General features: G+C 46.2%; 1 protein-coding gene across 2 annotated transcripts in view; it reads right to left on the reverse strand.

Moving 5' to 3' along the window:
- Positions 1-27993, reverse strand: part of DPYSL3 (dihydropyrimidinase like 3) — a 114991-nt gene that overhangs the window by 10027 nt on the left and 76971 nt on the right. For both annotated transcript variants that reach the window (XM_043590437.1, XM_043590448.1), the window contains exons 2-10: positions 24937-25025; positions 19650-19834; positions 16770-16934; positions 14665-14726; positions 13669-13749; positions 9576-9644; positions 6571-6691; positions 2575-2731; positions 1752-1893 (exon numbers count right to left, since the gene is read on the reverse strand). In XM_043590437.1, the coding sequence (XP_043446372.1) occupies positions 1752-1893; positions 2575-2731; positions 6571-6691; positions 9576-9644; positions 13669-13749; positions 14665-14726; positions 16770-16934; positions 19650-19834; positions 24937-25025 (1071 nt within the window). The remainder of the gene's footprint in view (positions 1-1751; positions 1894-2574; positions 2732-6570; positions 6692-9575; positions 9645-13668; positions 13750-14664; positions 14727-16769; positions 16935-19649; positions 19835-24936; positions 25026-27993) is intronic.

Consider the following 27993-nt stretch of genomic DNA (forward strand, 5'->3'; position numbering starts at 1 on the left):
AATAAACATTATAAAAGCACAAATGCATTTAAAAGAAAAAGAATTATAAATTTCCTAGTAAAAACTAATGTGGTTATGAGCCTTTTTTTTAGATATGTGTTTGTATTTGCATGGTCATAGGATAAATACAGAAGAGCCTCACCCAAATGATAACCATGGTTAACCCTGGGTTCTGGAATTATTGACTAACTTTTGTTTTCTTTTGTATGTGTGCTTTTCTATGCTTTCCAAGTGCTCTTTAATAAGAGTGTATATGTGGGTAATTAAAATATTTTATATATATATACATATACATACACATATATATATTATTTTTAACAATTCCACATAGACCAAGAGAACTGTGCATGTATGTTCATAAATACATGACCATGTTTTAAAAAATAAAAATCTATATGAGAGACAAAAATACTTACGCTTTTCCTCCTCACAAAACAAAACAATTCTGGATACAGTAAAAAGAATTTAGTTTCAAATCTAGCTTTGAGCTTCCTAGGAGTGAAGACGAGGAGAGAAACTTGGTGGCTTACACTGGGTAGATGAATGAGGCATTAGTTTATATGCAATGCATGTAGCTCAGAAATGAGTGGCTTTAGAGATCTAAAAAAATTTTTTTAATGTTTTATTTATTTTTGAGACAGGGAGAGACAGAGCATGAACAGGGGAGGGTCAGAGAGAGGGAGACACAGAATCTGAAACAGGCTCCAGGCTCTGAGCTGTCAGCACAGAGCCCGACGCGGGGCTCGAACTCACAGACCGCGAGATCATGACTTGAGCCGAAGTCAGCCGCTAAACCGACTGAGCCACCCAGGCGCCCCTAGAGATTTTAAAATAAGAGAAGTGGGGCTCCTGGTTGGCTCAGCTGGTAGAGTATGTGACTCTTGATCTTGGGGTTGTGAGTTCAAGCCTCACAATGAGTACAGAGATTACTTAAAAATAAAATCTTTTTTTTTTTTTTTTTATTTTTTTTATTTTTTTTTATTTTATTTTATTTTTTTTTTTTTTATAAATTTTTTTTTTTTTTTTTAACGTTTATTTATTTTTGGGACAGAGAGAGACAGAGCATGAACAGGGGAGGGGCAGAGAGAGAGGGAGACACAGAATCAGAAACAGGCTCCAGGCTCTGAGCCATCAGCCCAGAGCCTGACGCGGGGCTCGAACTCACGGAGTGCGAGATCGTGACCTGGCTGAAGTCGGACGCTTAACCGACTGCGCCACCCAGGCGCCCCTTAAAAATAAAATCTTAAAAAAAATGAAATAAAAGGAAAAGGAAGTGATCAACTAACTTAATAATGAGTTAATTATTAATTTTACTAAAACCTTTGGTCCAGCCTTCATTTGCACAGCTCTTTTGTCAGGCTCTGTTATGTTATTAAGGAAAATAAAACCAGGCCAATGTCAAAAGACACTGGTGGGCAATCACTTGTACAGCCTGGATAACCACACACTCAGTCAAGAGCATCCTTGATGAGCAAGTTGACTTGGGTCTCTTGGACACAGACCCCCTGTTTACCATTTCAAGGGGTTACATCAGATGAAGGATCTGCATGTTTGCTTCCTAGTTCCCAGTCTAGATAAGGAGATCTTGTCAAAATCTCAACATTCATCTCTCTAGAAGCAACATTCCTAAACCACCTGAGACACCTGGTTCCAGAAACATCTCAGCAGGCGTGAGCGTTCACCTAAAAAAGCAGCAACAGCAGGCGATGCTGATCTGGCCCTGGCCCCCATCCCATGATCTTGATCCTTACCACAGCCTTGTCCCAGATGACAGACATCCGCTCTTCCACACCATTGGTGCCCTCGGGGATGGCTGTGAAGTTGTCCTTCCCAATGGCTTTCTGGGCAGTGCTGAAGGTGCAGTGGGCACTCCCAGAGAGCTGCAGGTCTCCGCTGGCAAAGGAAAAAAGCTCCATGTAAACCAGAGAGGTGGCTAGAGTCACCACGGGGGACAAGAGTCGAGTGTCCAATGTCAGCATTTGGAAGCCAAGACTTGAGTTTAAAATCCTTTCTGTACCTCTTACCAGCTGTGTGAGTGTAAGTGAGTTCTCTCCCTCCCTGGGGCTCAGACAGCCCATCTGGAAAACGAGGGGGCAGGGTTAGATCATCTCTGTGTAACGAAATAAAAGGGACCCAAACAAATGATGCGACTGGTCCTGTATGTCCTCGGGGGGCACCAGCAAACGAGACTCCCTGTAATTTCGCTTAGGTGCTGTTCAAAGTAGGCAAATGGCCTGACCCTCAGTTGTTTAGCCTGTGAAGTGGAGACGACAGTCCCTCACTCATAGTTATCATAAGGAACCATGAGACTATGTGCGTAGCCTCACACAGTGCTTGGCACATCATATGTGTAAACCGCTACTCCCATTATTAATATGGCTACGGTTGGTAATTTATAAAACACGACAGGGAAGAGCCCGCTGTCTGTGCTCAGGACTGCAGGGGAATTCTCCATGTGTTTTCCTCACGGCAGACCCCAGCCTAGCTGATGGATGGGCTGCTCCAGTCCTCATCCCTCCCCTAGCCCCATGATGTTTCTACGTGATACGTGCTGCTTGCCAATCCCACACCAACCTGGCCAGCAAGGAGTTGATGTAGTCGGGAGTGGTCGGGTCAGGGCTCAGAGGCGGGGATGTCACAAATGCAGCTGCCTTAGCCCAGTTCTTGCTCCAGTAATGGGTTCCATCTGTGCCAAGACTGGCAGTGATGGGCTCACCAAAGACCACGTTCCCTGGAAGGGTAGGAAACAGGCGGTGGGTTTGCATAACATATGTGCTGCTCCAGGCCTGGGTCAGGTAATCATAGCCCCTAGCCCTACTCGAGGCTGTGGCTCTGAAAACAGGTAGGCCTGGGTTCAAGTCCATGCGCCCACCTTCTCTAAGCCTCTGCTTTTCTATCTGCTAAACATGAACAATTTTGCATTCCCTAGTTCACAAGAAGCCGTTGGTTATAAGACGCAGCTTTAATTCCCAAACCCTGAGGCAAATTAATATTTGAGGCAAAACAAAAAATGTATACTGATTACGAGATTCATCAACATTTCGGAAATATTAAAATGTGGACTAGATCAGTCTTGGAATGATGCATAAGACTATGTCTACTTCTCAGGCTTCTGAAAATGAAAGGATTTGATACATACAAAGTATCTGGCACACAGATACTCAGATGCTCAGTGAAAGCGATTTCCTTATGCTACTGATATTCCTTCCCATGGTAGGGGCCTAAACCCCCAACGTGCCTGCATCACTGGGAACTGCTAGATCATGCTTGTTGCAAGGAAATGCTTTGGTTTCACAAAGTCAAGTCCACTCCCTTGGATAACAGGCTCTCATGATCTTTCCATCGTGCCTCTTACTCCGTAACCTAAAGCAAGAAGTGATCTGCTCAAGGACACCCGATAAAACCTGGGACACATCAAAGATGGGGCTCGCTCCTTAGACTCTGTGTCTGGAATTTGGGGCTTATTTGCCCAAAACAAGCAGTGGGGAGGAGGGATACTGGGAAATAAACTGATCTGAGCTGACCTTCTTAAAGAATAAGGGATAAAGAGACAGAAGGTAAATGCTGTCTCATAGAAGGTTGGTTAGTACCAAGTTTCTCTGTGCCAGAATCTTGGGCAAAAAATGGTCCATAAAGCCCTGGACTTCACCAGCTTCAGTCCTCCATCTCCCACATTCAAGTTCCTCACAATGTCAAAGTTTAGGAAGGCTCTATAGCCAAAATTATAAGTAGGTCTTGCCTTCCTTCAACTCCAATCTATTTGTTTCGGTTCCCTGGAATTTTTTATCGAAAGAATTCTAAATATGCTTCTGGTGTCATTACAAGAGTGAAGATTGATTTGTGATGCCTGCCATGGGCAAAAGAAGGAAGCAATGACAATGATTCATCTATGACGGCCCTGCTCTTTGGGATGGCTGGAAAAAGGAGCCACACAAGACTAATGAGAATTTTAAGGGCTCTCTAAAACTATTTACCCAACTAAAGCATACAGAACCACAAAGAAAGAAAGAAAGAAAAAGTCAAGACAAGCCCTCAGGTACTATTAAGAGAAAAACAATCTTTAAAGTAGAAGAACTCTCCCTTTGGACTATCTTTAGATGGAAGAGGAGAATAAGAAAAATTGTAATTATAGTTGGGTTTGAATACGAGCTCTCCCAACTGGGAGATCCTGACACACTGTGCTTCAATAAGAAAAACGGGGATAATAATTTTTCAATCTGAAAAATGGGGATGATAAAGGCTATTTATTTCTCAGGGTTCTTTGACAATTCTACAGAATACTAAATCTTAAGTATTTATGTCAGTGCAGGGCATACGGCTGGTCCTCCTTTAACTGTGGATTCCTAATATTAATTCTGAGCAACCATACAGAGCTACTTAAGAGAACACTGGTGACTGGGGGCACCTGGGTGGCTCACTCAGTTAAGCATCTGACTCTTGATTTCAGCTCAGGACATGATCTCATGGTTCATGAGTTCAAGCCCCCCATGGGGTTCTGGGATGACAGTGCGGACACTGCTTGGGATTCTCTCTCTCTGCCCCTCCCCTGCTTGTGCTTTCTCTCTCTCTCTCTCTCTCTCTCTCTCTCACATAAATAAACTTAAAAAAAAAAAAAAAAGAAGACGACTTGGTAACTGAATACACTGGGACTTGGGCTCAGGAGGGAAGAGTGAACCCCACTACACTCTCTTCCTGCTCTTGTACTCTCGACTCCTTCCCCGAGAAGAACAGGTCCTGGGACGTTTACTGGCTTCCACATCAGGAGTCAAGGTTTCAACATGGGAACAAGGCCACCCTGCTACCTGGGAGACACAGCTGTACAAGCTCTTTATGCGAGACCACTATGAGCCAGAAGGCCGAGGGTGAGGAATCTTTCTCCATGGGTTTAAAATAAGACCCAGCACATAGCTGAAACACCCTGTCCTCGAGACCCTCGGGCAATCCTGAGAATAGCTTCGAGGGAGGATGTAGCCAGGAGCCAAAGGCCTGAGAGAGGGAGTGTGGTAGAGAGAGGGAGTCTTGGAGAAATGGTAGAGGTGTTCCCCATGCATTTTTTTCTTTTTTTTTTTTTTTTTTTTTGCCTTTCTCCAAGAATGGGTAAGGAAGATTGGGCTCCTTTCCTGGTTCTCGCCCAGTGACTCACACCCAGTGGAGCAACCACACCATGTCATGTTGAGACATTTAAAAGCAGGGAAAGAAAACCAGCAGGCTTACTGTGAGCAGGGTACGGCAGGAGATGCCCCAGAATGTGCTAGCAACAAAGACTGTCTAGACAAGTAGGAAGAATCCCCCCCCCACCCCGCCCCAGAAGAAAAGGGTGCCCTTTTCCGGAAAGGCAGACGACTGAACACTCAGCCGTCAGAGTCGGTGGGACTATTTTTAGCCACCCCAGCCACTTACATGCAGAATTTGGTAGATGAGCCCCCCCAGACTGGCTCTCCATTACAGTGGTAATGATCATACACAGGGGCCTAGTAAATCTTCTCTCCCAACCAAACACAGGGCCCTACACCTGCAGGCTCTCAACCACACTCTGTTCTCAAGTGAGCCCTTTAGTGTGTCACTGGAGACCAGAACAAAGGCATAAAAGAAAGCTCTGAAGTGACAGTAAACTTCTGCTTAGCACCAGATGAGCAACAACTGAAGCCCAAGTTAACAGCAATGGAGGAAAGCAGCCCAAGTCAGAAGGAGGTGGGGACAAAGCCCTGGGGCATGAAGGGCCACTAGGTGTGCTTTAGAGACCCATTCAGCCCCTTTCCCAAAATGACCTGTGCTAATCTGTATGGCTCAGGTGGTGGGACCCTGCCCCTGCACTCTGCCCTCAACCCTGGACAATCAATCACACCATCCCCAGAGCAGATACTGATTCAGGAACGGGCCGATGACCCAAGCCAAGGCAATCACAGTTCTCCTGGGGACTCTGGCTTGAGCTATTGGAAAAAATAGACTCTACTTCCTCATTATGCACCTCCTGTCAAGTGTGGAGGACAACAGGTGCCTCTTAACATTTATTCTTGTCACTGTTCACACTAAATAAAAAGCCAACAGAGAGGAAAGCAGAGGCAAGAGAGGAGGAACAGTGATAGAGCCCCAAATCACTGTTTAAACCCCTTGATCCAGCTATGCCTGAAACACTCCCAACCAATAATTTACTTTTGCTTGTTTAAGTCCATTTGAGTTGGATCTTTTACTTCTGCCCCCAGTATAATCTTGACTAGCGTGTCCATTTATAAAGCTCAGACAACAGGAACTGACAATGAAGGATCAAAGGGAGGGAGAAAGATGCACCAAGTCTCAAAGAAGTGATTGAAGCTGTCCTATCTCGGACAAACCACTCACCCTTCCTAAGTCTAGTTAACTCATCTGACAAGCAGGAGCAATGCCAGGGGCCTGCCATCCACCCGGGACGCCAAAAAGATCACCTGGGCTAACTCGGAGGAAGGGTTTCCCAGACAGTGCGGCAATGAGCAAAACAGGCACCGTTTGTACAGAACAGCAGGGGAGCTGGGGCGGAAGGGAGGTGGAGGGGAGCCACATGACTGGTTCCAAGCTCTTGGGAACACCAATCACCTTTTTTCCTGGCTTGGGAGATGATGTCAGCCGCACTCTTGCTCATGACCTTTGTGACGTAGAGTGGACAGTTGGTTTGGCTGGCGATGGTGATGGCACGGAACACAGCCTCAGCTTCCAGCTGCAAAAAGAAGTCCCAGGAGTCAAGACAAGCATGAGCCTCCCGGAGAGCCACTCCCCTGCCTCCACAAACTGAGCCGGTAGTGCGGCACAGTGCTTGAAAGCCTACAAGATCTGGAGTGAGAGTCCTTGGATCCAAAGCTGGGGCGATTCACTTGGCTTCTCAGAGCCTCGCCCTCACTTCCCTTGGATGGTTCTCTCTCTCTCCCTGTGATTATCCCAACGTCTGCCTGTGATGGAAGCCTTTGCTCGCCAATCTTCCCAGGCAGATTCTCTGGCAAAACACAATCCCAACACCAATATGTCAGCATTAACCAGTAAAGGCAATTAGACATCAATCCTTTCCTGCAGCAACGGGTGGTCAGCGATGGCAATCCCACAAGGCATTTCTTACACTAGTAATTCCCAGGCTTCTCAGCAGAGACTTCTCTTATTATCTATTTCTTCCCACCCGAAAGTAGAATCTATGTGTTCACATGTGCTAACCAACTCGGCTGAATTTTTTCAGGAAGAAATAATGAGTCTCCCCTTACTTTATCAACAAAGCAGGGTCTTTAGAGCTCAGGCTCACTCAAACAGCCTGGGTTGGAGTTCTGGTTCTGCCAGCTAGAAGCTGGGTGACCTGAGGTACATTACACAACCTCCCCAAATCTCAGTTTCCAGTCTACCAAGGGGGAAGAGTGACAGGACCTGGCACACAGGGCTGTTGTGATTATGGGTTCATCCTTTAAGGCAAGTGCCCCACTCCTGGTCCTCGCAGGCTGGCTACTGGTCTTACTGCCGATCACATCCCTACGGGGGTGAGAGAGCCTGTGTTGCTGCCCAAAGCCCAACTCAGTCCTATTCAGCCCGCAGCAGAGATACTAGTGTTCTCCCATTCAATCAGCAGCAGCTCCTTTTTGGATGGATATGACATTCTGGTTAGCCTATGCAACCCATCACTTTTAAAAATACCAAAAATAGCGTGCAGATGCCCGGTGCTTGCATAATGTAAACCAGCCACTGCCCTTGGTGGGTGCGGCTCAGCCGACAGACTCTAAAACTTGGCAGGGCCCTGCTGGCGGTTCCCAAGCTGCCCTTTGTTCCAAAGGGATGGGCCCCTGGAGCCCCTGACCACAGGCGAATGTGGCCACCTCCCTGCATCGCCCAGACTTCTGGAGCAAACCTGGGGTTCAGCTCTCTGCACAGCATCACTGGAGAAGGTGGCCGGGTGTGCTCTGCCTTGAAGAGGGGTAGGTCCCTCCTACGCCCATCCCACCCTCTTTACACCTGTGCTGACCACGCCACTCCCCACGCCCTCGGTCCTGGCACCCGTGATCCCGTGCCCTCGTGGCACAGCAGGTTTCCAGGACCTTGACAGCATGACTATCTTTGGAAGGTTACATCACCCTCCAGCTTCACCCAAAAGGGTTTCCAGGATTGTCCAGATCTGCGGCAGAGAGGCTTTTTACTAAAAAGGAGACGGGAACAGGAGTGGGGTGGGGGGGGGAAGGGGGGGTTGGAAAAACAAACCAGGGAACAAAAATAGACTTTGCTCAGAAATCCCCTGGCTGCTGCTACAGGAATCAATCTTGCCAGCAAATTGCTACAATGACCAGCATTTAGGAAAAGTTTCACCAACAGTGCTGATCACTCTGGCCCTACTCACAGCATGTAAACAGCTTTCCAATCCTTCACATGGAAGCAGCCAGTAGCTTAACCTCTCTGAGCTTCAGTTTCTTCCACCAGCAACACTACCAACTGCCCAGAGCAGCAGCAAGGACAACTGAGGTAATCAGCACAGTTCCAGGTATAAGCTAGGGCTCCATAGAAAGGACCCATAATACATATTATGAAATAGGTATAAATTATTTTAACTGGGAAATGATATCATTAGACACAGAGGAGTTTCTGGGGTTCTGACAGTGCTCTGCTTCTCCAAGTGGGTGCTGGTTACACAAGTGTATTCGGCTTGTGAAAACCCCTTGTATCTTTATGATTGGGGCACTTTTCTGTATGTGTGTTACATTTTCATTTTATAAAGCCTCTAGAAGAGATGGGCAACAGGGATACACGGACATCTGGTTCTGCCTCCTCTTACCTGCTGTAGAGTGTGGGGCTGGGGATAACAAAGCAAGAGCCAGGCTCCCTTCACTCACACAGAGGGCTCTCAACACACCCCAGGTGCCAACCCCAGGCTGGCCTCCCAAAGCCAATATGCTGTCAGCCACACGGGCAGCCAAGTCCCTACTCTGTGTCCTGTGTCAGCAGCTGAAGCTGCCGACATCCCAAACACATGCAATCAGCAACTAGTGACCTTTTATTCACTCGTCAGGGGTTAAGAAGTCACTATTCACCACCCATCTTACACGTGGGAAACTCCCATACCTGGACTTCATCACACAAAGCGACAGACATAATGTCTGTGAGACGCCCACTCCCCCTACTATCCATATCGCTAATATTTTATTTTGCAGGACTCAGAATATAACATGGACATGTCTTTAAGATTAACACTGATTAAGAAAGGATTTGGGGATTTACCTCTCCAGCTGAATAACTGTGGAGTACACTCCAACCCGTGTTATCTTTAGAGAGATTAGGGGATCAGAAGTAAACATTTCCCTTACATTCCATTGCTCAGAGTCCCCTGAGTTGGGTCAGTCAGAAGCGGTCTTTGGAGAAAAGGTTCCGGGATTGCTATCTGGTATTCACAGAGACTCTCACCTTCCAGCAATACTTGCTCATATACACCGTGTGCACATGTGCCTAGGAAAGGCGGGCTGAACACAAACCCTCAAATGAGCAGCAGCCATAAGGTACTGCAGTTAAGAGGAGTCTCCCAGAAGATGCTGGAAAGCAGAGCACCTGCCCCTCCTCCATCCCCCAGCCCCCGTGCAACTCACCTCCTCTGGTCTGCTCAGCACATGGCCTTCCGGACCAGTTATCCCCATTTCCAACATCCGGGTTTGCTCCTACAATGAGATGAGAACACAGACCAGTTTTGAGATAAGCTCCACTGAGGTCTAGAAAAGCTGTGCTGGTGTATTTTAATCTGAAGAAGTGTTCAAGGGAACAAAAAGAATAAAATGCGTATGTTGAATACATTTGTTAATGCTCTATCTGGAATTGCGAAATAGGGTCAAGTCTTAAATAAGAGGAGAAAAAAATCATTTAAGGGTGGCTTTTTTTTTTTCAATGTTTATTATTTTATTTTTGGGACAGAGAGAGACAGAGCATGAGCGGGGGAGGGGCAGAGAGAGAGGGAGACACAGAATCGGAAACAGGCTCCAGGCTCTGAGCCATCAGCCCAGAGCCCGACGCGGGGCTCAAACTCACGGACCGCGAGATCGTGACCTGGCTGAAGTCGGACGCTTAACCGACTGCGCCACCCAGGCGCCCCAAGGGTGGCTTTTTAAATTAAAAGGATGGCAGTCTGTTAGAGGATCATTTTTTTTTTTTTTCTACATGACACATCAAAAGTCACACCAGCTCACTTACTGCTGACAGTTTCATGCTGTGTCTCCCAAGGTCTGGTACACCTACCACCTACATCAGAATCCCCTGGGTTGCCTTTCCTGGCTGAGCAGCTCTGTGGTCTTCTCCAAGTCAAAATACAGAGGCTAAATTCTAGGAATCTGCACTGTAACAAAGCCCCGAGGCTATTTTGTGGTTTGAATTTATGGCTGAAGTAAATGGACTCAGAATTAAACCAGACAAAATAATGCCTCCAAACAGCATTAACTGAGTTACTCTTTGGGTCGGATTCTATTTAATTAGGTTGTTTTGTGGCAGAACTGCGCACCCCTCACAGCTAATGGCTAAATTCTTCAGACTTCTGGCCAGCTTTCTGGAAGAAGCAGGTGGCTGGGCAGTGAGCACACACGTGGGCTAATTGGAATTGGCAGAAATCCTAAGCCTCCATATCTGCAGTTTGGCTGGCCTTTGCTCCCAAAATGCTAAGGCCAAATCCAATGAAACCCTGCCCTGGCAGGGAGGGAGAGGGAGGACAGAGAGTGAAGGGAACGAAACCTCATTTCACTTCGAAACTATGAGATGTTTAGAAGGGAAGGGATTCCTTCTTTCTGGAAAAGAAAATCTAGTTTTTCTTGGTTTTGTTTGGTTTTGTTTTGTTGTTTTGTTTTGTTTTGCTTTAAGTAATATAAATTTTGCTTAAGGTGTAGGAAGAAAGACGCTTGTCGTATATTTCAAGCTGCTGTGAGCAGTGAAATGGTCACAGTGTCCAGCTATGCAGGATTAAAACAAGGGCCAGAGGCTGATTGTTACAGCCAAGTTCACTTTTCATTCTTACTGTTCCATTTATGGAGCCTTAGACTGAATACGATTTCTTCTGAACGCTGGTGAGTTTCCACCCTGCTTTGCCTCCTCAAGTCACACAAAGGTTGAGGTGTCCAACCAAAGCTTCTCCTGTCTCATAGGACGCTCATGTTCAAGAGGGCTGGGATGGCACACGGGAGGAAGCTTGCTCCATAGGTGGTTTCCAAGCACATTCAAATCATCAAGGGAACTTTTTCAAATTATGCTTGCCTGAAGTTTACTACTGACCTCCTAAATCAGAATCTCTGGAAGTTGGAGAATCTCAGGAATCCCTAAGCTCCACAGGTGATTTCAATGCACTGCTCATGCTGGGAAGTCCATTCTTTTTTTTTAACATTTATTTATTTTTTGAGAGAGAGACAGAGTGCAAGGAGAGAAGGGGCAGAGACAGAGGGAGTCCCGGAATCCAAAGTAGGCTCCAGGCTCTGAGCTGTCAGCACAGAGCCTGACGTGGGGTTCGAACTGATGAACCTGAGCCGAAGTTGGAGGCTTAACCGATTGAGCCACCCAGGTGTCCCTGAGAAGTCCCATTCTTAAAGGCCATGGTGTTCCTAGAGCTGGGAGGTCAGGAAGGGCATGCAAAGACCCAGTGAAGCCAGCTTACCTGGGTGCAGGAGCAGTGGGCTCCTTGGGGCACTGATCATTGCTGTAATCACATCACGGTTTGGGGCAGGATACAATTTTGGTTTACTCCATGAGGAAAGGGACCCTGTCATTTTCATCTTCCCTCCCCAAGGCTTGGCACATAGTAGGTGCTCAATAAATACTGTCAGATGACGAGCTCAAGATGCTGTGCTCTCAGAATGCCCTGCCAGCCTGAAACTGTTGAAAATGTCCATCGTGGGTATCCTTGAGAGAGATTTCTTCTCGCTCTTTGGTGACATTTGCCTAAACTCTGAGTACAGCAGCTGCCTTCATTTAGACAACATGATAAAATCTTTCGGCTCCACCTCCATGTAATAAACACACACAAGAAACTCATCCAAGTGGAAAAACGCCCTTATTCTTTCCCTGACTGAGAAGAGATCTTTCACAAGGTAGGGAAGAGTGGGGGCGGGGGGAACCAGAAATATATCTGTGCTGTGGAGCCACAAGAGGAAGCTGGACAAGGGGCTTAGCAATGGCAACCTGTCTGCCTCCACAGGGCTTAGAAGGAAGTAGCAGGGAGTTTGGTTTCTAGGGCATCTGGAGGGAGGGCTGGGGCCTCTGGCTGCTGCACTAAAAACGTGGAGAAAGAGGAGGAGTAACAGCCCTAACACGACCAGGATGCCTCCCACAGACACTGGACCCTCTTTGGAAAATGATTTCATTATCTCTGGGTGTGTGGGGGACGTGGGAGAAGGCTGTCAGGGACCTGACTAATTAATCTCCTTGGTCAGCAAGAGGAAACGACACATTCAGCTCACCTCCTCCACTGGTGAGACAACATCCAGCGTCTGCAATGGTAACAGCTGGAGCCCGACTCTGTGGGGACGCTGCCTCGCGGAGGCCCTGCAGCCGGACTGGGGGAGCAAAGGGCCCAGGACACACCAACTCTGGGGGAGGATGCCCACTGAGCCACCCTTTGAGCTAAGATTTTCTTCCAGTTACTGGCTGTGATACTTGGGCCCGTGACTTGATCCTCTGAGCCCAATATGCTCATCTACAAAACCAGGCAGAGAGCAGCCATCTTTCAAGGGTGCAGGGCAGATCAAGTGAAAATGTGCTAGAGCACTTCCCAGTGCCTACCGTAGTCAGTGTTCGCCAGAGGGTACCTGCTGCTGGAGGCCAGTGGGGCCGAGACAAGAGTCGGCCCCACACCGTTCCCACACCCCTGCTGACCACATTCACCAACTCTTGGGCAACTCTAAGGAATGCGTCTGTTGGGGGCTCACCTCAGTAGCCTTGTGCCTGGCACAAAATGCACAGGAAATACTCTTTGAAAGAATGAGTAATGGATTTTTCTGTGAAGGTTATTAAATGGACCGAGAGAGCTCCCACTCTTCTGGCTGCTTCCTCCTAGTGGGGGCCAATCTTGAATGCTTCTGACATGTACAAAACCCTGGCTAAGAGACATCTGTGCATCCAGCCCATTAAGCGACCCAGGAGATGGAGAGAGTGCTTTCTGCTTCCTCACAAATGATCACTTTGGGCCTTGGGGCCTCACTTTCCTCACTCCTGCGTCGGGTTTCTCAGTCCAACTTCTAGGAAACCAGTGGGGCATCTGATCCCCACAGACCTACGTTCTTTATTATCTAAAGCCGTGAGTTCCGCAGTCCTGGATGAGATTTCTGAGACGTGCTGCCTTACGGTTTTTCTCTGGGGCAGAGAATGTCACGTAGCTTGGACTCACTTCGAAAAGAGAATCAGCCATGCTCTCCCACTTAAATGGTCCAATTTGAAAACCTCTCCCGCGATGCCTTTTCTGATTCCCCAGTATGGCCAGACGGCTCCCTGTTTTAGAGCGGCCTCCCCTTTCTCCCTCAACTTGTCTTCATTTCACCTTTTTCCCTCCTCCTAGATTGGGAGGTTGTTGGGGCAGGTTCTGTTTTTAGCACAGCGTTTATGAGCGTGCCTTGCACATATTAAGAGCTCAAGCAATACTGAAGGAATGAGGAGAGAGATGGGCTGAAGACCAGAGCTCGTGCAGACAGCGTGCTCCGGGGAGCTGCACAACATCACCTGGGCGATGATATCCCCGTTCTCAGCATGAACTTGCGCAATGGCTCCCAGCTCTCCCAGACAGGTGAAGATCTCGTACAGCTGCAAGAGAAAGGACTCGTTGTCACCTTCACAAGGCACGGATGCTTCCAGCAACTTCACACAAGGGTCACTCACTAGAGCCATAAAAAAACCAAATGAGGAGAACCAGAGGAAACCAGCGATTAGAGCGAGAAATACAGACTAAAATATGCATGACCAAAGAGTGCGAGTCCAAAGGAACTCCAGGAAACCGTCTATACAAAGAACGGGTCATGTCTCCTCGGCAGGGCAAACATGTAACAAAGTGCTGTCGAGACTTTAACTCTGCCTCCAGCACACGTTTTTAATGGTATAATTTCCCATTTTGCTGAGATAGACCTTCGCTATTCTTCTCCACAAGTGCTCCCGAAAGCTGCTACAGCCTGGCCAGGAGTTAAAGCGAAAGCTGAAACCCCTATTTCTTAACCCACCAAGGCAGACCTCCCTTCACCTCCCAACCAGGAGGCATGGGAACTAACTTCTTGCATTTCCTCTGAAAACGTGAGATTCGTCTAAAACCAACACAGGCCACGAGAATGCCTTCGGGAGAGTCACGGGCAAGCTATTACCCCAAACAGCAGAAACCCCTCCTTAACCCCTCCTGTGTCTTGCAGGATATAGCACCTCACACTTGTGCTGAGCTCCTGCGGGGCTTAGGGCTTGTTTGGTAGACACAGATTTTGGCATACCCTTCCTCCCGTCCTTTGGAGAAAGCTGCTGCCAGTGGAAATTCTAGCTCCTGGTCTGCCCTGCCATGGGCACCCTGCCTGTTACCTTATTTATTCGCAGTGCCATGGACTGCGAGGGCTCTAAGAAGCACTCTGGCCCAGCAGTCTCCCACAGCGACCACAGTGACTAATGCTCAAAGAGCCAAGGTCATAGCAACAATAGGAAACCCATCCAGATACCCCAAACCACACAGCAATGGCTTGTTACCTCTGTGTTGGACACTTGATACAAATCCTTATAGGCCATGTAAACCATGAAGGAGTTAACCCCTGCAAGAGAGGGAAGGGAGGGAGAACAGGAGGAAGACAACATTAGCCCAAGCACTCTCTATCCTTTGCTCTCATCGCCCATGGGGCCCGACCGAGTGCATTATGGGCACCTGTCCAATATAAAGCAGATGCTTCCCATTCTCCATTCTCCCCGCACCTAGAAAAACAACAATGCCTACGTGGGGTCACAGCAGAACAGGCTCTTCTGTGCCTCTTTCTTGCCTTGCCCCCTAACCCCCATTCCCCTCCCCAGAGGGTCAGCAAGCTTGGCTGCCGCTCGAGGCAGTATTTTTTCATTGAGAATCACTGTAGCACACGAGTCAGGCTCACACACTGCGGCTGCACCACATTCTAGCTCAGCGAGCTGGGAATACCTCGCCTCTTGGTTTCCTCACCTGTAAAATGGAAAATTTACAATAGCCTGCTTCATAAGGCAGCTGGAAACGTTAAATGAGCCAACACATACCTAACTCTTAGCACCAGACCTGGCACATACTTGAGCTTCATTAATGGAGCTCCTGGGATTGGGTTTATTTCACTGCTTAATGAATGCCTGCTCTACACGAAGCCTTGCCGGCTATTGCCTCTAAGACAGCGACCATGGCCTCGGGAAACTACAGAGCTGATGGGCAGAGGTCAAGGTCCACCTTATGCTTAAATATCCAAGTTGTAAGCGTTGCTAGGAAAGAGTTATTTAATTTTTCACCCCAAAGTAAACCATTAATATAGTAATTTATATAAGTAGGTAGGGCTAGGGAACAGAGAATCATTTTGAGGAAAGGAGGATAATTTTGGTCTCCAACCATTAGGGCCATCTCAGCCCACATTGTTCCAGGCCAAAAGTGGGTTGTAATTTGAGAACTTCCCGACCCAGAGTGGTTCAGCTCAGGGCAGCTTTTCCCAACACTACCCTTCCCATAAGCCTCTTTGTCATCCGCGGAATGACCCGGGCCCTTTGGCAGAGAAGTGGGTGTTAAGGCCATTCCATTTTCTACCCCACTGGAGATGCCCGGAGTGAGAGGCATCACAAGAAAGAAGGGGGTTACTTCCACATCCTGTATCAGGAAGGTCTGAGCAGAGCTTGGGGGCGGGGTGAGGGGGGAGATGGAAAGAAAAACCTCATCCTCTGGGAACCCATCCTCTCCCCTCCAACCCGGAGCACACTCTCTTCCACTGCACTCGGCATCTGCATTAAGGCAGCTCACTGGTAATAGGATCACTAGGTTAGTGTTATAACAGTGTATGTTACTATGCTAGCATTCATTAGCACTAATATTGTAATATAATTAGTATGAGGCTAATACTATTACAATAATATTCTGCACCTTGCAGCATTTTTCCTGTTCCTCTTTACTGGCCTGCTTCCTTTTGCCCTGAACGTTCAAGGGAGACCATTCCCATACTTCCCTAAATCCCCCAGGCGATGTGATGATGCCCAGCATACTGCATGTCTGTGTGCGTGTATGGGGGGCGGTGCGTGTATGTGAAATATCTGATGATCAAGGACAAGGAAACATAAGTCATGTGCTCACTGAGGGGACACACACACACGTTTCCATGTCCTAAGCTCCTAGCCTGGGTAAGAACGTATCTTCGCCCCCAGAAATGCCGCGGCCTTTTCTGAGGATGCCACTGTTTTAGAACAGTAGTGGTTTGATCTTTGCGGTGAAAGTTACAAAGGTCAAAAATTCCTGCTCTCATATTTAGTAGCTTTGTGACCTTCTGTAAGATGTTAGCCTCTCCTGGCCTCAGTTTCTTCCTCTGTAAAACAGGCAGGGCCGTGTGGAGGCGAAGGGCATAGACTTTGGGTATAGCTACTGCTTACTAGCTCTGTGAGCCTGGGCCACTTATTCTGAGCCTCAGGCTCTCCATCTGCAAAGTGAGGAGAAGAATCTTCTTTGTGGGGACCCTGGAGGGAGTAAGATGGCATACATTAACACAAGGTGCCTGGAACACAGCAGTCGCCCTGCACCTAGCACCTAGCTCAAGGTTCCAGACTCCAAGCAAAGAGAAGGGGGGAGGGGGGGGCGCACAGAGGCTCACCTTTGTCCTTGATGAGGTTCTGCACCTCCTGCTTGACGCTGTCGTTCCAGTGGGTGATGTCCACGTGCAAGGCATAGTCACAGCAGCTCTTCCCATCTGCCCACTCTCGCCACTTCTCGTAGGCCTCGGTTAGGCTGGCCTCGGGCTCAGGCACCACGTGGTCAACTGAACAACAGAGGCCCCAGATGGGTAACTCACGGATCCAGCCATTGCTCCCCTGCTCCCACGTGCTTAGCTAGGGCTGCAAAGCCTCCACTTCCTGAGCGTGGAATTAACCTTAGAAAGTGTTCTCAGGCAGTTTCCAGATGGCTGATAATTGAACTGTCACTTACCCATGTTGCTCTTGGACAAACTACTAGCCTCTCTAAACCTCGGTTTTTTTATCCTTGAAATGGGTGCTCAGGGAGATGGAGGATGGAGTGTCATAGTGCCTTCCTTCTAATTGTGTTATATGATTCAAAGGGAAAATGCATGAAAAGTTTCTCACCTGATGCCTGGCACATAGTAAGTGCTCAATAAATGTCAATGAATGTCCACCATGTGCCATTATTGCCAGTATTACGGGAAGTCACTGCTAGTGAAGAAAGTCAGACTCCCTTCTACGGGTGGAAGGAGGGACTTCAAATTTATGTCAGGTAAGAAGACAGTGACATCCTTGTGCTCACCACCATAGGAAAGAGCCAGTATCAGGTACGTGAACTTGAAGCTCTGCCCACAGATCTTATTTCCACACAAACATTTTGCCAAGAATAAGTTTTCTTTTGGAGCGCCTAGGTGGCTCAGGCAGTTGAGCGTCTGAATCTTGATTTCGGCTCAGGTCATAATCCCAGGGTCGTGGGATTGAGCCCCATGTCAGTCTCCATGCTGAGCTTAGAGACTGCTTAAGGTTCTCTATCTCTTTCTCTCTCTCTTTCTCTCTCTCTCCCTCTCCCCCTCTGCTCACTGTGCCCTCTCTCTCTCTAAAAATTAAAAAAGAAGTGTTCTTTGAGGCCCAAATCTACTCCTACAATGTGTGCAACCTTGGACAGCAGTTTTAAAAATAATGACATTCACCCCTGATGAGGATAACACAAAAGTGACACTCACAGCTCCTTTGGGGCAGTTGGGGGAAGTGCAAATTGCTACAACATTCCTGAGAACAATTTTGATATATACATCAAAAATCTGAGATTTTTCATACCTTAACTCAGTAATTATTCCTGGGCCTGAGAACTATTCCTAATAAAACATGGCTGTCTGCAATCTGAGCACTATAGATGTTTGCCACTGCAAATATTATTTAAATGTTTATAAAAGTGAAAACTTGGAAATCACCAAAATCTTTAACAATAGAGAAGTTCAGCTAAATAATAAACATACCTTCCTAAAATGGATGATTAGGCACCTATTTTAAATGCCCCAGTGGAATAAAATTAAATGAATGGAAAGACACTCGTGACATGGTTATTTAGTGAAACGGTGGATTAAAACACCACTAAAACACAGTATGTCTATTAGGGTCTATTTTTGTTAAATAGGAAGAAAACTACAGCCACACTCTGACAGTGATGTGAGCTTTATAGGTTTGCTTTTCCTGCTGCATATCTACAGTTTTTAAATTATCTACAAAGAACACGTACAGTTTTGTGTCTCTCTGTATGGTTTTCTCTCAACACCCACAACTCTGACTTTCCTCCCCTCCCTCCCTCACGTTGAGGACCAAGCACAACACATGTTCCCAGGACACTGAACAGGTCCAACGCCTTGCCCGATGGCAGAAAGCCAAACCAACATCTCTGGTGTCCTCAGCCTCCTACCACAGGCAGCCCACGTGTGCTTATCAGAAAGCAAACGCGAGGAGCTGCATTACTGAGGCGTGCACCGGGGCCTCTGTGGGCAGGCGGCTGCAGGGAAGGCAGCTGGCTTCCTCCCTTCAGCTGGAGAAAAGCTTTGGTCTCCCTGAATTGCACCTTTTATGGCCTTGAGGCAGTTTTCCTGGGCTTCCACACCCAACTAGCTGAAGCTCAACCCAGCTGGTGCTCCCATCAAAAGGAGGCAAAAAACAATGAATAAACTCTACAGCTCAGGCTGTTCTGTGTTCTTGGATGGATGTATACGGTGTTAAAATAAACAGTGCTCTTGCTGACCAAGTTTAGGGCCGAGCCTGGGATGGGACCCACTTCCCTGGGATTCCTTTGGGACAGGAAGGACTGCCCTGGAATGCTATGTGTTCAATCATGCAATGGCATGCAACATCCTAGGTTTCTCTGGAATTGCAACTGTTCCCAGACAAAAAAAAAAAAAAAAAAAAAAAAGACAAAACAGAAACAAAAAACAAAGGAAACCACCCCCACAGCTTGCCTAATCTTAAGATACGAATTGGTCAAAACCCAGTGCAGACCAGATAACAGTAAATGGCAATGAACCCCCTGGTTTCTCCAGAACCACAGGTCTCCATTATCTTTCCCTCTCTGGGATGCTTAGCCCTGTTCACACTGCTCTGCCTGTGCTCTCTGCCCCCTCCTGCCTCAAGCCCAAGTGGGAAGTTCTGAAATAACATGTTGCCCATCTCTGCACTTTGGCCCCTCAGACTCTTCCCAGTGTCTGGCCCAGAGAGAAGTGCTGATTCCCCACCCACTGCACACCCACACCCTGCTCTGAGGCAGACAAGAGAGAACAGCTGCCTTCATGGCCAGGAGCCTCGTGAATCTCCTCTATGCAATTTCAGTGACCTGCCAGCATCCTCACTACCATCTGCTTTCCTCGGGTCCCATCAGGCAGATGGCCAATGCTCTGAGTTGAGAGATGTGTACGAGCTATGGCCAGAGAGCAACAGGGGTTAACACGTTAGTTAAACAGGCACTCGTCGGGATCAGGAGTGTGGAGGATTGGGCGGCTTACTGATCATGGTGGTGCCCCCCGCTAAGGCAGCCTTCGTCCCTTGGAAGAAGTCATCCACTGTGGTCATTCCTTTGTATGGCATCTGGAAGTGAGTGTGGACATCGATGCCTCCCGGGATCACCATCTTCCCATTGGCCTCGATGGTCTTCACTCCTCCAGGGACAATCAGATTGTCTCCAATTTGCCTGGTGAGACAGTAAAGCAACTGACGATTTCAAAGAAGCAACTCTGAAGACAAACACAGTACTGAGAGGATTTGAGATACTGTAACTTATATTTATCAGAGTGATCTTTGCAAGTGATTCACCAGCCTCACAATCTAGAAACCAAGCAAGACAGGCATACACTCAGAAAACAACTTTTACAGACTCAAAACAAGCTGATCTGCTTTTTGGTGGAGACATGCTTCTTGGCTTGTACTGCAACCCCAGCACTTGGCAGGGTCTGCAATACAGAATGTGAAATAAACATTTTATTATTTTTTTTTAATTTTCTTAATGTTTATTTATTTATTTTTGAGTGAGAAACAGTGTGTGAGCGGGGGAGGGGCAGAGAGAGAGGGAGACGCAGAATCTGAGGCAGGCTCCAGGCTCTGAGCTGTCAGCACAGAGCCTGATGCAGGGCTCGAACCCACAAACGGTGAGATCATGTGCTGAGCTGAAGTCAGATGTCCAACCGAGTCACCCATGCACCCCATAAATATATATATTTTTTTAAATAGAGGTGTTTTTGTTACCCCTTTCATTGTGTTCTTTATTTTAGTGAAGGATGAAGAGTAACATTTGGAAAAACAAATAAGGAACCATTAGGAGAGACTGAAGGAGGTCATGAATCATTTAAAGAATATGTATGTGAAGTTAGCTATCCTCGAAGTGAGTCCACCCGTGCTCCTAACAAGAAGAATCTGAGTGGGTCATTTTACACCTCATTCTTCACTCCCAAGTCCACCCTTCCCCCTGATAATTAATCTGTCAGTCACAGCCAAGGGCAGGTTCGAAAGGAGGAAGCCAAAGACACAGACACCCAGCTGGTGGGCAGGATCTTGGCAGAAGCTTCGAGGCCAGGAAGGTGATAAGGACAACCTCTATCAGACACACCTTTGCCCATGAAGCTTCAGCGAATCCCCGGGAAGAAGAATGGGAGACTCAGGTGGGAAGGAAGCTGATGAGTACTCCAGAGACACAGTACCTACACAAGGTAAGTAACTAAGACACCTACTCCTGGCAAAATGTTACCTTACAGACCATCCAGTGTTGCTTGGTTTACATGTGATTTCACACTGTTGATTTAAATGGCCAGTTCACCAAAAAAAAAAAAAAAAAAAAAGAGGCACCTGGGTGCCTTAGTTGGCTGAGCGTCCAACTTTGGCTCAGGTCACAATCTCACAGTCCATGAGTCTGAGCCCCCCCATCGGGCTCTGTGCTGACAGCTCAGAGCCTGAAGCCCGCTTTGGATTCTGTGTCTCCCTCTCTCTCTACCCTTTGCCTGCTCGTGCTCGCTCTCTCTCTCTCTCAAAAATAAATAAACATTAAAAAAAATTTAAATGACCAGTTAATTCTAGGTAGACTTAAGAGTCACAAGCCCTGACGTTATTAATACCCACATCCTACCTTGGGGAGACATGTACCTCACTACCAGTGGCATGAATACATTCCCCTTTTGTGCATAGCCAGCCAAGACAGACACTCTCTCGGGATAGTAAGAAGTCCACCACTGGCCTGCCAAAATCTAAGTTCTGCAACTAAAATAAAGTATTCCTGACATCTCTAAGAGTTCAACTTCACCACATCCCCATCGGGCCATTCCAGAGACACCACAATTCAAAACACACTGTGGAAAAAATGTAGCCTCTGATTGTAACTCCATTATAGTCCAGATACTGGCCATTGTCTTCCCATTTTCCTCCCTCCCCGATTTCCCTCTGAGGCAAATTGAGAACAAAAGGCATGAAGAGTTAGCTGTCCAGCCCATGTGTGTATATATTCATGTTTCCACCAGTTTTGAGCACTTGTAATACCATGTCTGAATCAGAAATGCCTTCCTCCTTTTCTCCACTGAGTCACTCGAGGTCACATTAATCCTTGAAGGCTTGGCTTGTATCTCCCCACCTTGCTCAAATCCCTACTGACAGCCAGCCAGGTCTAATAATTAAGCGTGTAGATGTGCCCTGGATGTAGACTGTCTGGGTTCACAACTCTGGCTCTGTTAGTTACTAGCTTTATGACCTTGGCCAAGTTGCTTAACCTCACCATGTCTTGATTCCTTCATTTGTGAGATGTAAAAAAACACTTCCTCCATAGGTTTGTCATGTAGATTAAATGTTAATATGTGTTAAGCCCATAGCGTACTGCTAGGCACAGAAGTCAATAAGCATCAGCTATTATAGTCAATAACCATACTAATCCCATATAGCCCTCTCCCTGAATCTCATCTACTCTGTTACTTTAATACTTGTTACTGATATTATCAGGTAATGTTATGCCTTTTTCATAAATACAGATATCTCCCTCAGTTCCCCTAAAAGAATGTGGGGTTCCTAGGGGAAGATGTGGGTCTCAATGATATCCACCATAGCATGTGACATAGCACGTGTCCCATGCCTTAGACAACTGCCTTGCACACAGCAGGCTCTCCATAAATACTCAGATAGACAAACAGCTATGTAACAACCATAGGGAATTACTTCTGCTTTTATGCTCTGTGATTTCAGAATGTTTTTGAAGATTTATAAAATTTCAGGATTGGATGAAGAACATGTTAATCCACCCTTTGCTCCACCCCCAACACACACCTCTGATGGTTACATCCCTTCTAGAACATTCTTGGCAAGCAGCCCTCTAGGCTATTCTAACAGAGATGGCAAAGAGGATTTACATATTCAACTCCGATAGTAGATGCCTGAGTCACTGTGTGAAGATGGGTTCTGAGCCTGTATTTAAGGCTTAACTGTGAAAAGTTCTGTGATCAATTAGTGATGCCCGTCATGAGCTCTGGAATGAGGAAGCAACATTAGGTACTATGTTTATTTTCATCTCTGAAAATCTCTACATCAGGGAACCTGCTATCTCCAGAGATATATTGTATATATCTCCAACTATATACAATAATTTTTTAGCAAGTGGCACCTAAGTGGCTCAGTTGATTGAGTGACCAACTCTTGATTTTGGCTCAGGTCAAGATCCCAGGGTCATGGGATCAAGCCCCATACTGGGTTCCATGCTGAGCATAGAGTCTGCTTAAGATTCTCTCTCTCTCTCTCTCTCTCTCTCTCTCTCTCCCTGTGCCCCTCCCCTGCTCATGCTTTCTTTTCTAAAATAAATAAAATGAAAAAAAATTTTTTTAACTTTTTTAGTAAGAGAAAAATATGAAATCACTTATATTTTTTTTTTAATTTTTTTTCAACGTTTATTTATTTTTGGGACAGAGAGAGACAGAGCATGAACGGGGGAGGGGCAGAGAGAGAGGGAGACACAGAATCGGAAACAGGCTCCAGGCTCTGAGCCATCAGCCCAGAGCCTGACGCGGGGCTCGAACCCACGGACCGCGAGATCGTGACCTGGCTGAAGTTGGACGCTTAACCGACTGCGCCACCCAGGCGCCCCATGAAATCACTTATATTTTAAAGAAATTATTATTTCACATTCGTTAGCTTGCCTACTATTTCCATATGTTTTCTTTCTAATATGAAAAAGTGTCTTTGTCAGTAAGGCAACTAAACAAGAATATCTTCATTCATGCATTTGTTTATTCATTCATTCACTCATTCATTCATTCAATGTATTTGATGAATATGTTAATCATTAGCAAGTGAATTACTCCCTGTGTTCCTCTTTCTCCTCATCTGAGAAAAAGGTAGTAACAGTACTTACTTTGTGGTATTGCTGGCAGACTCAATGAAGTAAGCCATGTCAACCATTTCACACAGTGCATGGCACATACTACATACTCAATAAAAGGTAGCTCTTTAGCCTCTACATGCTAAGTACTGGGTGAAATGCTCAGATACAGAGCTGAACAAGACGGGGTCCTTCCCCTTCAGGGCGCCGAACAGTGCCAGAAGTTCTGTGACTGATAAAAGCACAACAAGGTGTGTTGAGGCTCAGTGAAGGGACATGAGCCTAGATTTGGGGTCTCATAAGGAATACCCACCCACAGAAAGTTATACCTCGGCCAAGTTTTCAAAGATAAGGAAGAGATCCGCTATAACCAGAATCTGAAACTAGCCAAATAATGTAAAAATAAAACTGAGCAAGGCCAGGGTGGCGAACAGGATGGCCTGTACCCACCAGTCTCAGACACTACTTTTTGTGTGTCTGGGGCATACCTTGCTTTATGTGAGGAAAGGCTTGTGTGTAGACCAAACCCCACTTTTTTCTTCCTGAAGTTCATTTGTTTATTTTGAGAGAGAGACAGAACCAGTGGCAGAGGGGCAGAGAGAAAGGGGACAGAGGATCATTCTGTAAGGTAAGTACACATCCCTAAAATATCTATTTGAAAATCTTATCTGAGATGTAGGTCCTATCTGTGCTCCAGCCACCTAAGCTCTACCTAAGTCAAGGCTCAGTTTAAATGCCTCTCCGGCCCTGCAAACCATCCTCTGAAGGGATTTCTCCTCTTGGTGCACTTCTGTATCACTTATCCTCACTTGAACTCTGATACCAATTACCTAAGGCCTTATATTTTTAGGGGGCTGTAATTTTTGTGCACAGTTTTCACTGAACTTACGGACAATGTCACATCTTCCACTTCTCCAAGATGCACAGAGTGCCCATCAATGTCACTTGCACAAAGGGGCCTACAGCATCATTTGGTTGACTGAATTCAGATTTTTCACATCATTCATGGAATTCAAATAAACTAAAGCCAGTTCCCATATTAAGGGATTATGTGCATCCATAACAAAGGGTTAAAATAAAGACTCAGTTTTAGGGGTGCTTGAGTGGTTCAGTCAGTTAAGTGTCTAACTCTTGATTTCGGCTCAGGTCATGATCGCACATCTCATGGGATAGAGCCCTATGTCAGGCTCTGTACTGACAGCACGGAGCCTGTTTGGGATTCTCTCTCTCCCTCTCTCTCTACCCCTCCTTTCCTCACTCTCTCTTCTCAAAATAAATAAATAAACAAACATTAATTTTTTTTAAATAAAGACTCATTTTTTTTAAGGAGAAGAAGAAATGAAACACAAAGAATCAAAGGTCTAGTAAGCAAAAAAGAAGGAAGCTTCTTTCTGAGCCTCTAATAAAGACAGGAAGTACAAAAAGACAAAGATAAGGCTCTATATACGTACTTTATTAATCCATCTTCCATGTAAATGTCAGCATAAAAGGACTGATCATCGTTGACAATTCTGCCACCCTTGATAAGAAGACGGTCACTCTAGAAAAGAAGGAAAACATAAGTCAGTCTCATAGCTAGGAATTAAGAAGTCACACCTTCCAACCCAATTCACTATTCTAGAGGTCTAGGAGGAACACATTTACTTAAGACATCTGTGTGCTCAATGCACTCAGTGTTTGAACTGAGTATATTTGTTGGGGATCCAGTCTTTCATGTTTGCCTCTAATTCAAACTCCTCTTGCTTCTGCAACCTGCCACAGCCACATAGAAACACAGCTGCTTGAGGAAAGACACTCTTTTATTATTTTCTCCGGCTCACTAAGCAGTAAATTTTAGAGTGGTACGTAACATACACCTCAGTGCCTGGCACCTTGTTGGCACTCAACAATGATTCTCGAAAATAGAACTTAGGATCATGCATACAATGAAATAGCCTTTAAAAGTCTTTATAATGACATGAGGGTCATATCATGTTACAATTCAGGATACATATACATGTATACACACACGCACATAAGGTTGTGGAATGTATAGGAAAAGCAGTGAAGGGAAAAAAGACAAAATACCTATGATATTCTATAGTATTTAATCCAGGGTGCAGAAATTGTGCAGGATGCTCATTTGCTTCATGAAACTCTCACATTTTCTGAAATGGTTCTGTTGCCTTTATTATGAGAAAAAAATGCTTTTCTTATAATTAAAGTCTTTTTAAAAACTGTAACTTAGATGAAGTTTGGATAAGTGATCAAATTAGAAACAATGCAAATACACTCCAAGCTAATTAAAAAAACACAAACATATATTTTATACATGTCAGGAGAGGGACAAATCAGTGTCAGCTTTTGAAATCACAGATGCCATTAAATGAGTGAACGGCGGGGCGCCTGGGTGGCTCAGTCGGTTAAACGTCCGACTTCAGCTCAGGTCACAATCTCGCGGTCCGTGAGTTCGAGCCCCGCGTCAGGCTCTGGGCTGATGGCTCAGAGCCTGGAGCCTGCTTCCGATTCTGTGTCTCCCTCTCTCTCTGCCCCTCCCCCGTTCATGCTCTGTCTCTCTCTGTCTCAAAAATAAATAAACTTAAAAAAAAAATTTAAATGAGTGAATGGCGCTTAGACTGTGGCATGAGGGGTGGATGCAGCTTCAGTGGGCTCCAGGGGGAGAAGAGAAATCTCAGGAGCCTGGCCAAGTGGGACTACAGCTTGAAAGAAGAATGGTACATTGCATTTTTTAAGAATTCAACTCACAGACTTCAATTCCATCCATCCATCCATCCATCCATCCATTATTCATCCATCCATCTATCTACCCATCTATCCACCCATCCATCCACCCATCCATCCATCCGTCTATCCATCCATCCATCCATCCATCAATCCATTATTCATCCATCCATCCACATACCATCCATCCATCCACTCATCCAGCAAGCAGTTATCTAATATTGACTAAATACATAAGGAGGCTGCAATTACTGAGTCACACCATGCCGTTGCTTTTATAAAATCTAAACGGGATATCTGGAAATAAAGGAAAAAGAAAGTCAACAAAACAAATAAAACAATATAAAATTGTATTAAGTGTCACAAAACATAGGGGAGTGGGCTTGTTTTAAACAGAGGCTGAAAGAGGCTCTTGCAGGGAAGATCACCTAGATGGGGTGATGATGGAGAACTGCAGGCTGAGGGAACAGCATGTGCAGAAGCCCTGCGGTAGAAATGGGTTTTCTTTGAAAGCCTGAAAAAGATCAGTGTCAAGATAGGGAGCTTAGGGATCAAGGAGGAAAGCGGCAGAGATGAAGGTGGCAAGGCAGGTAACTGGCTTTCAAAAAGGACATACGTTGTACGGGGAAGGAAGCCCCCAAAGACGCTGATTTCTAGCTTTGGAAAAAAAAAAAATGGTGTGAATAGGGCCAGAAAATGAGAATTGAGGCTAGGGCTGCACATGGGATATAGCAAAGTGCCCCTTCCAAGGTATTACAGGAGAGTAAGAAATTTCATCATGACAGACTGTCAGGGGAGAGGATCTGAAAGAGATATGGATCAATGAGGCACTTATAAAAATACCCACATATGCGGGGAAAATGTGCTAATGAAGTCAAATACAAATTCCTACCACATGTGACCCACAAGCCCCTCCTGATTTGGCAGTTAGCCAATATACCCACTCTCATTTCTATCATGTATGGCCTCGTGTTTCACACCACGGCAAACCAAGAGACATGTAGTTCTTGTCATGTAGCAGGCTCTCTGGGCACTAAGACTTTACAAAGAAGCTCCCTCCACCTTCCCGTATGTATTCATGTAGTTTCTGACAACCACCCCCTCCTCTGTCAAGCCTCCAGTCAAAGGGTTTCTCCTGTAGGATGCATTACCTGACTTGCGAGCAAATTCCACCTGCTCCCCTTGCAATTCAGTTCAGACAACTTTGTTGTTCTACAATAGTTGCTTGACTGTTCAACTGTCTCCCGACCAGACCAAAGACACTATAGTCTTGGAACCATGCATCTTTTGATCTTTTCACCTTCGTTCCTGGAGCCCATCCTAGACAGCTGTTAAATACTGGTAAAATGAATGGGTAAAGAGTGGGACACAGGAGGTCATATCATTATGATGGAAAGGCCATCTGAGTCAGAAAACTATGTGTTGTGACCAGAAAACTGGACTATCATTTTTACAGTAATTGCAAAATTATATGAGGGGGTCCCAGAGCTGTGCTTCCCAAACTAGAGTGCATATTAGAAAAATATATTCCCAGGGCCTGCTGCAGACCACCAGATCCGTACTTTATAAACTCCAGAAGTGGCTCGCACACAGCCATCAGCCAGCCCAACACCAAGTCAGAGATGAGCACCAGAAACCATTGTTCTGTGTGTTCCAGGCACAGTTCTGTGTGTTTGGGAAGGCAGAAGAACCTTCATGAAAACGGGACGCCTGGGTGGCTCAGTCAGTTAAGCATCTGACTTCGGCTGAGGTCATAATCTCACGGTTTGTGAGTTCAAGCCCCGTGT

This window comes from Prionailurus bengalensis, chromosome A1 (genome assembly GCF_016509475.1).
Source record: "Prionailurus bengalensis isolate Pbe53 chromosome A1, Fcat_Pben_1.1_paternal_pri, whole genome shotgun sequence".
Lineage (NCBI taxonomy): Eukaryota > Metazoa > Chordata > Mammalia > Carnivora > Felidae > Prionailurus > Prionailurus bengalensis.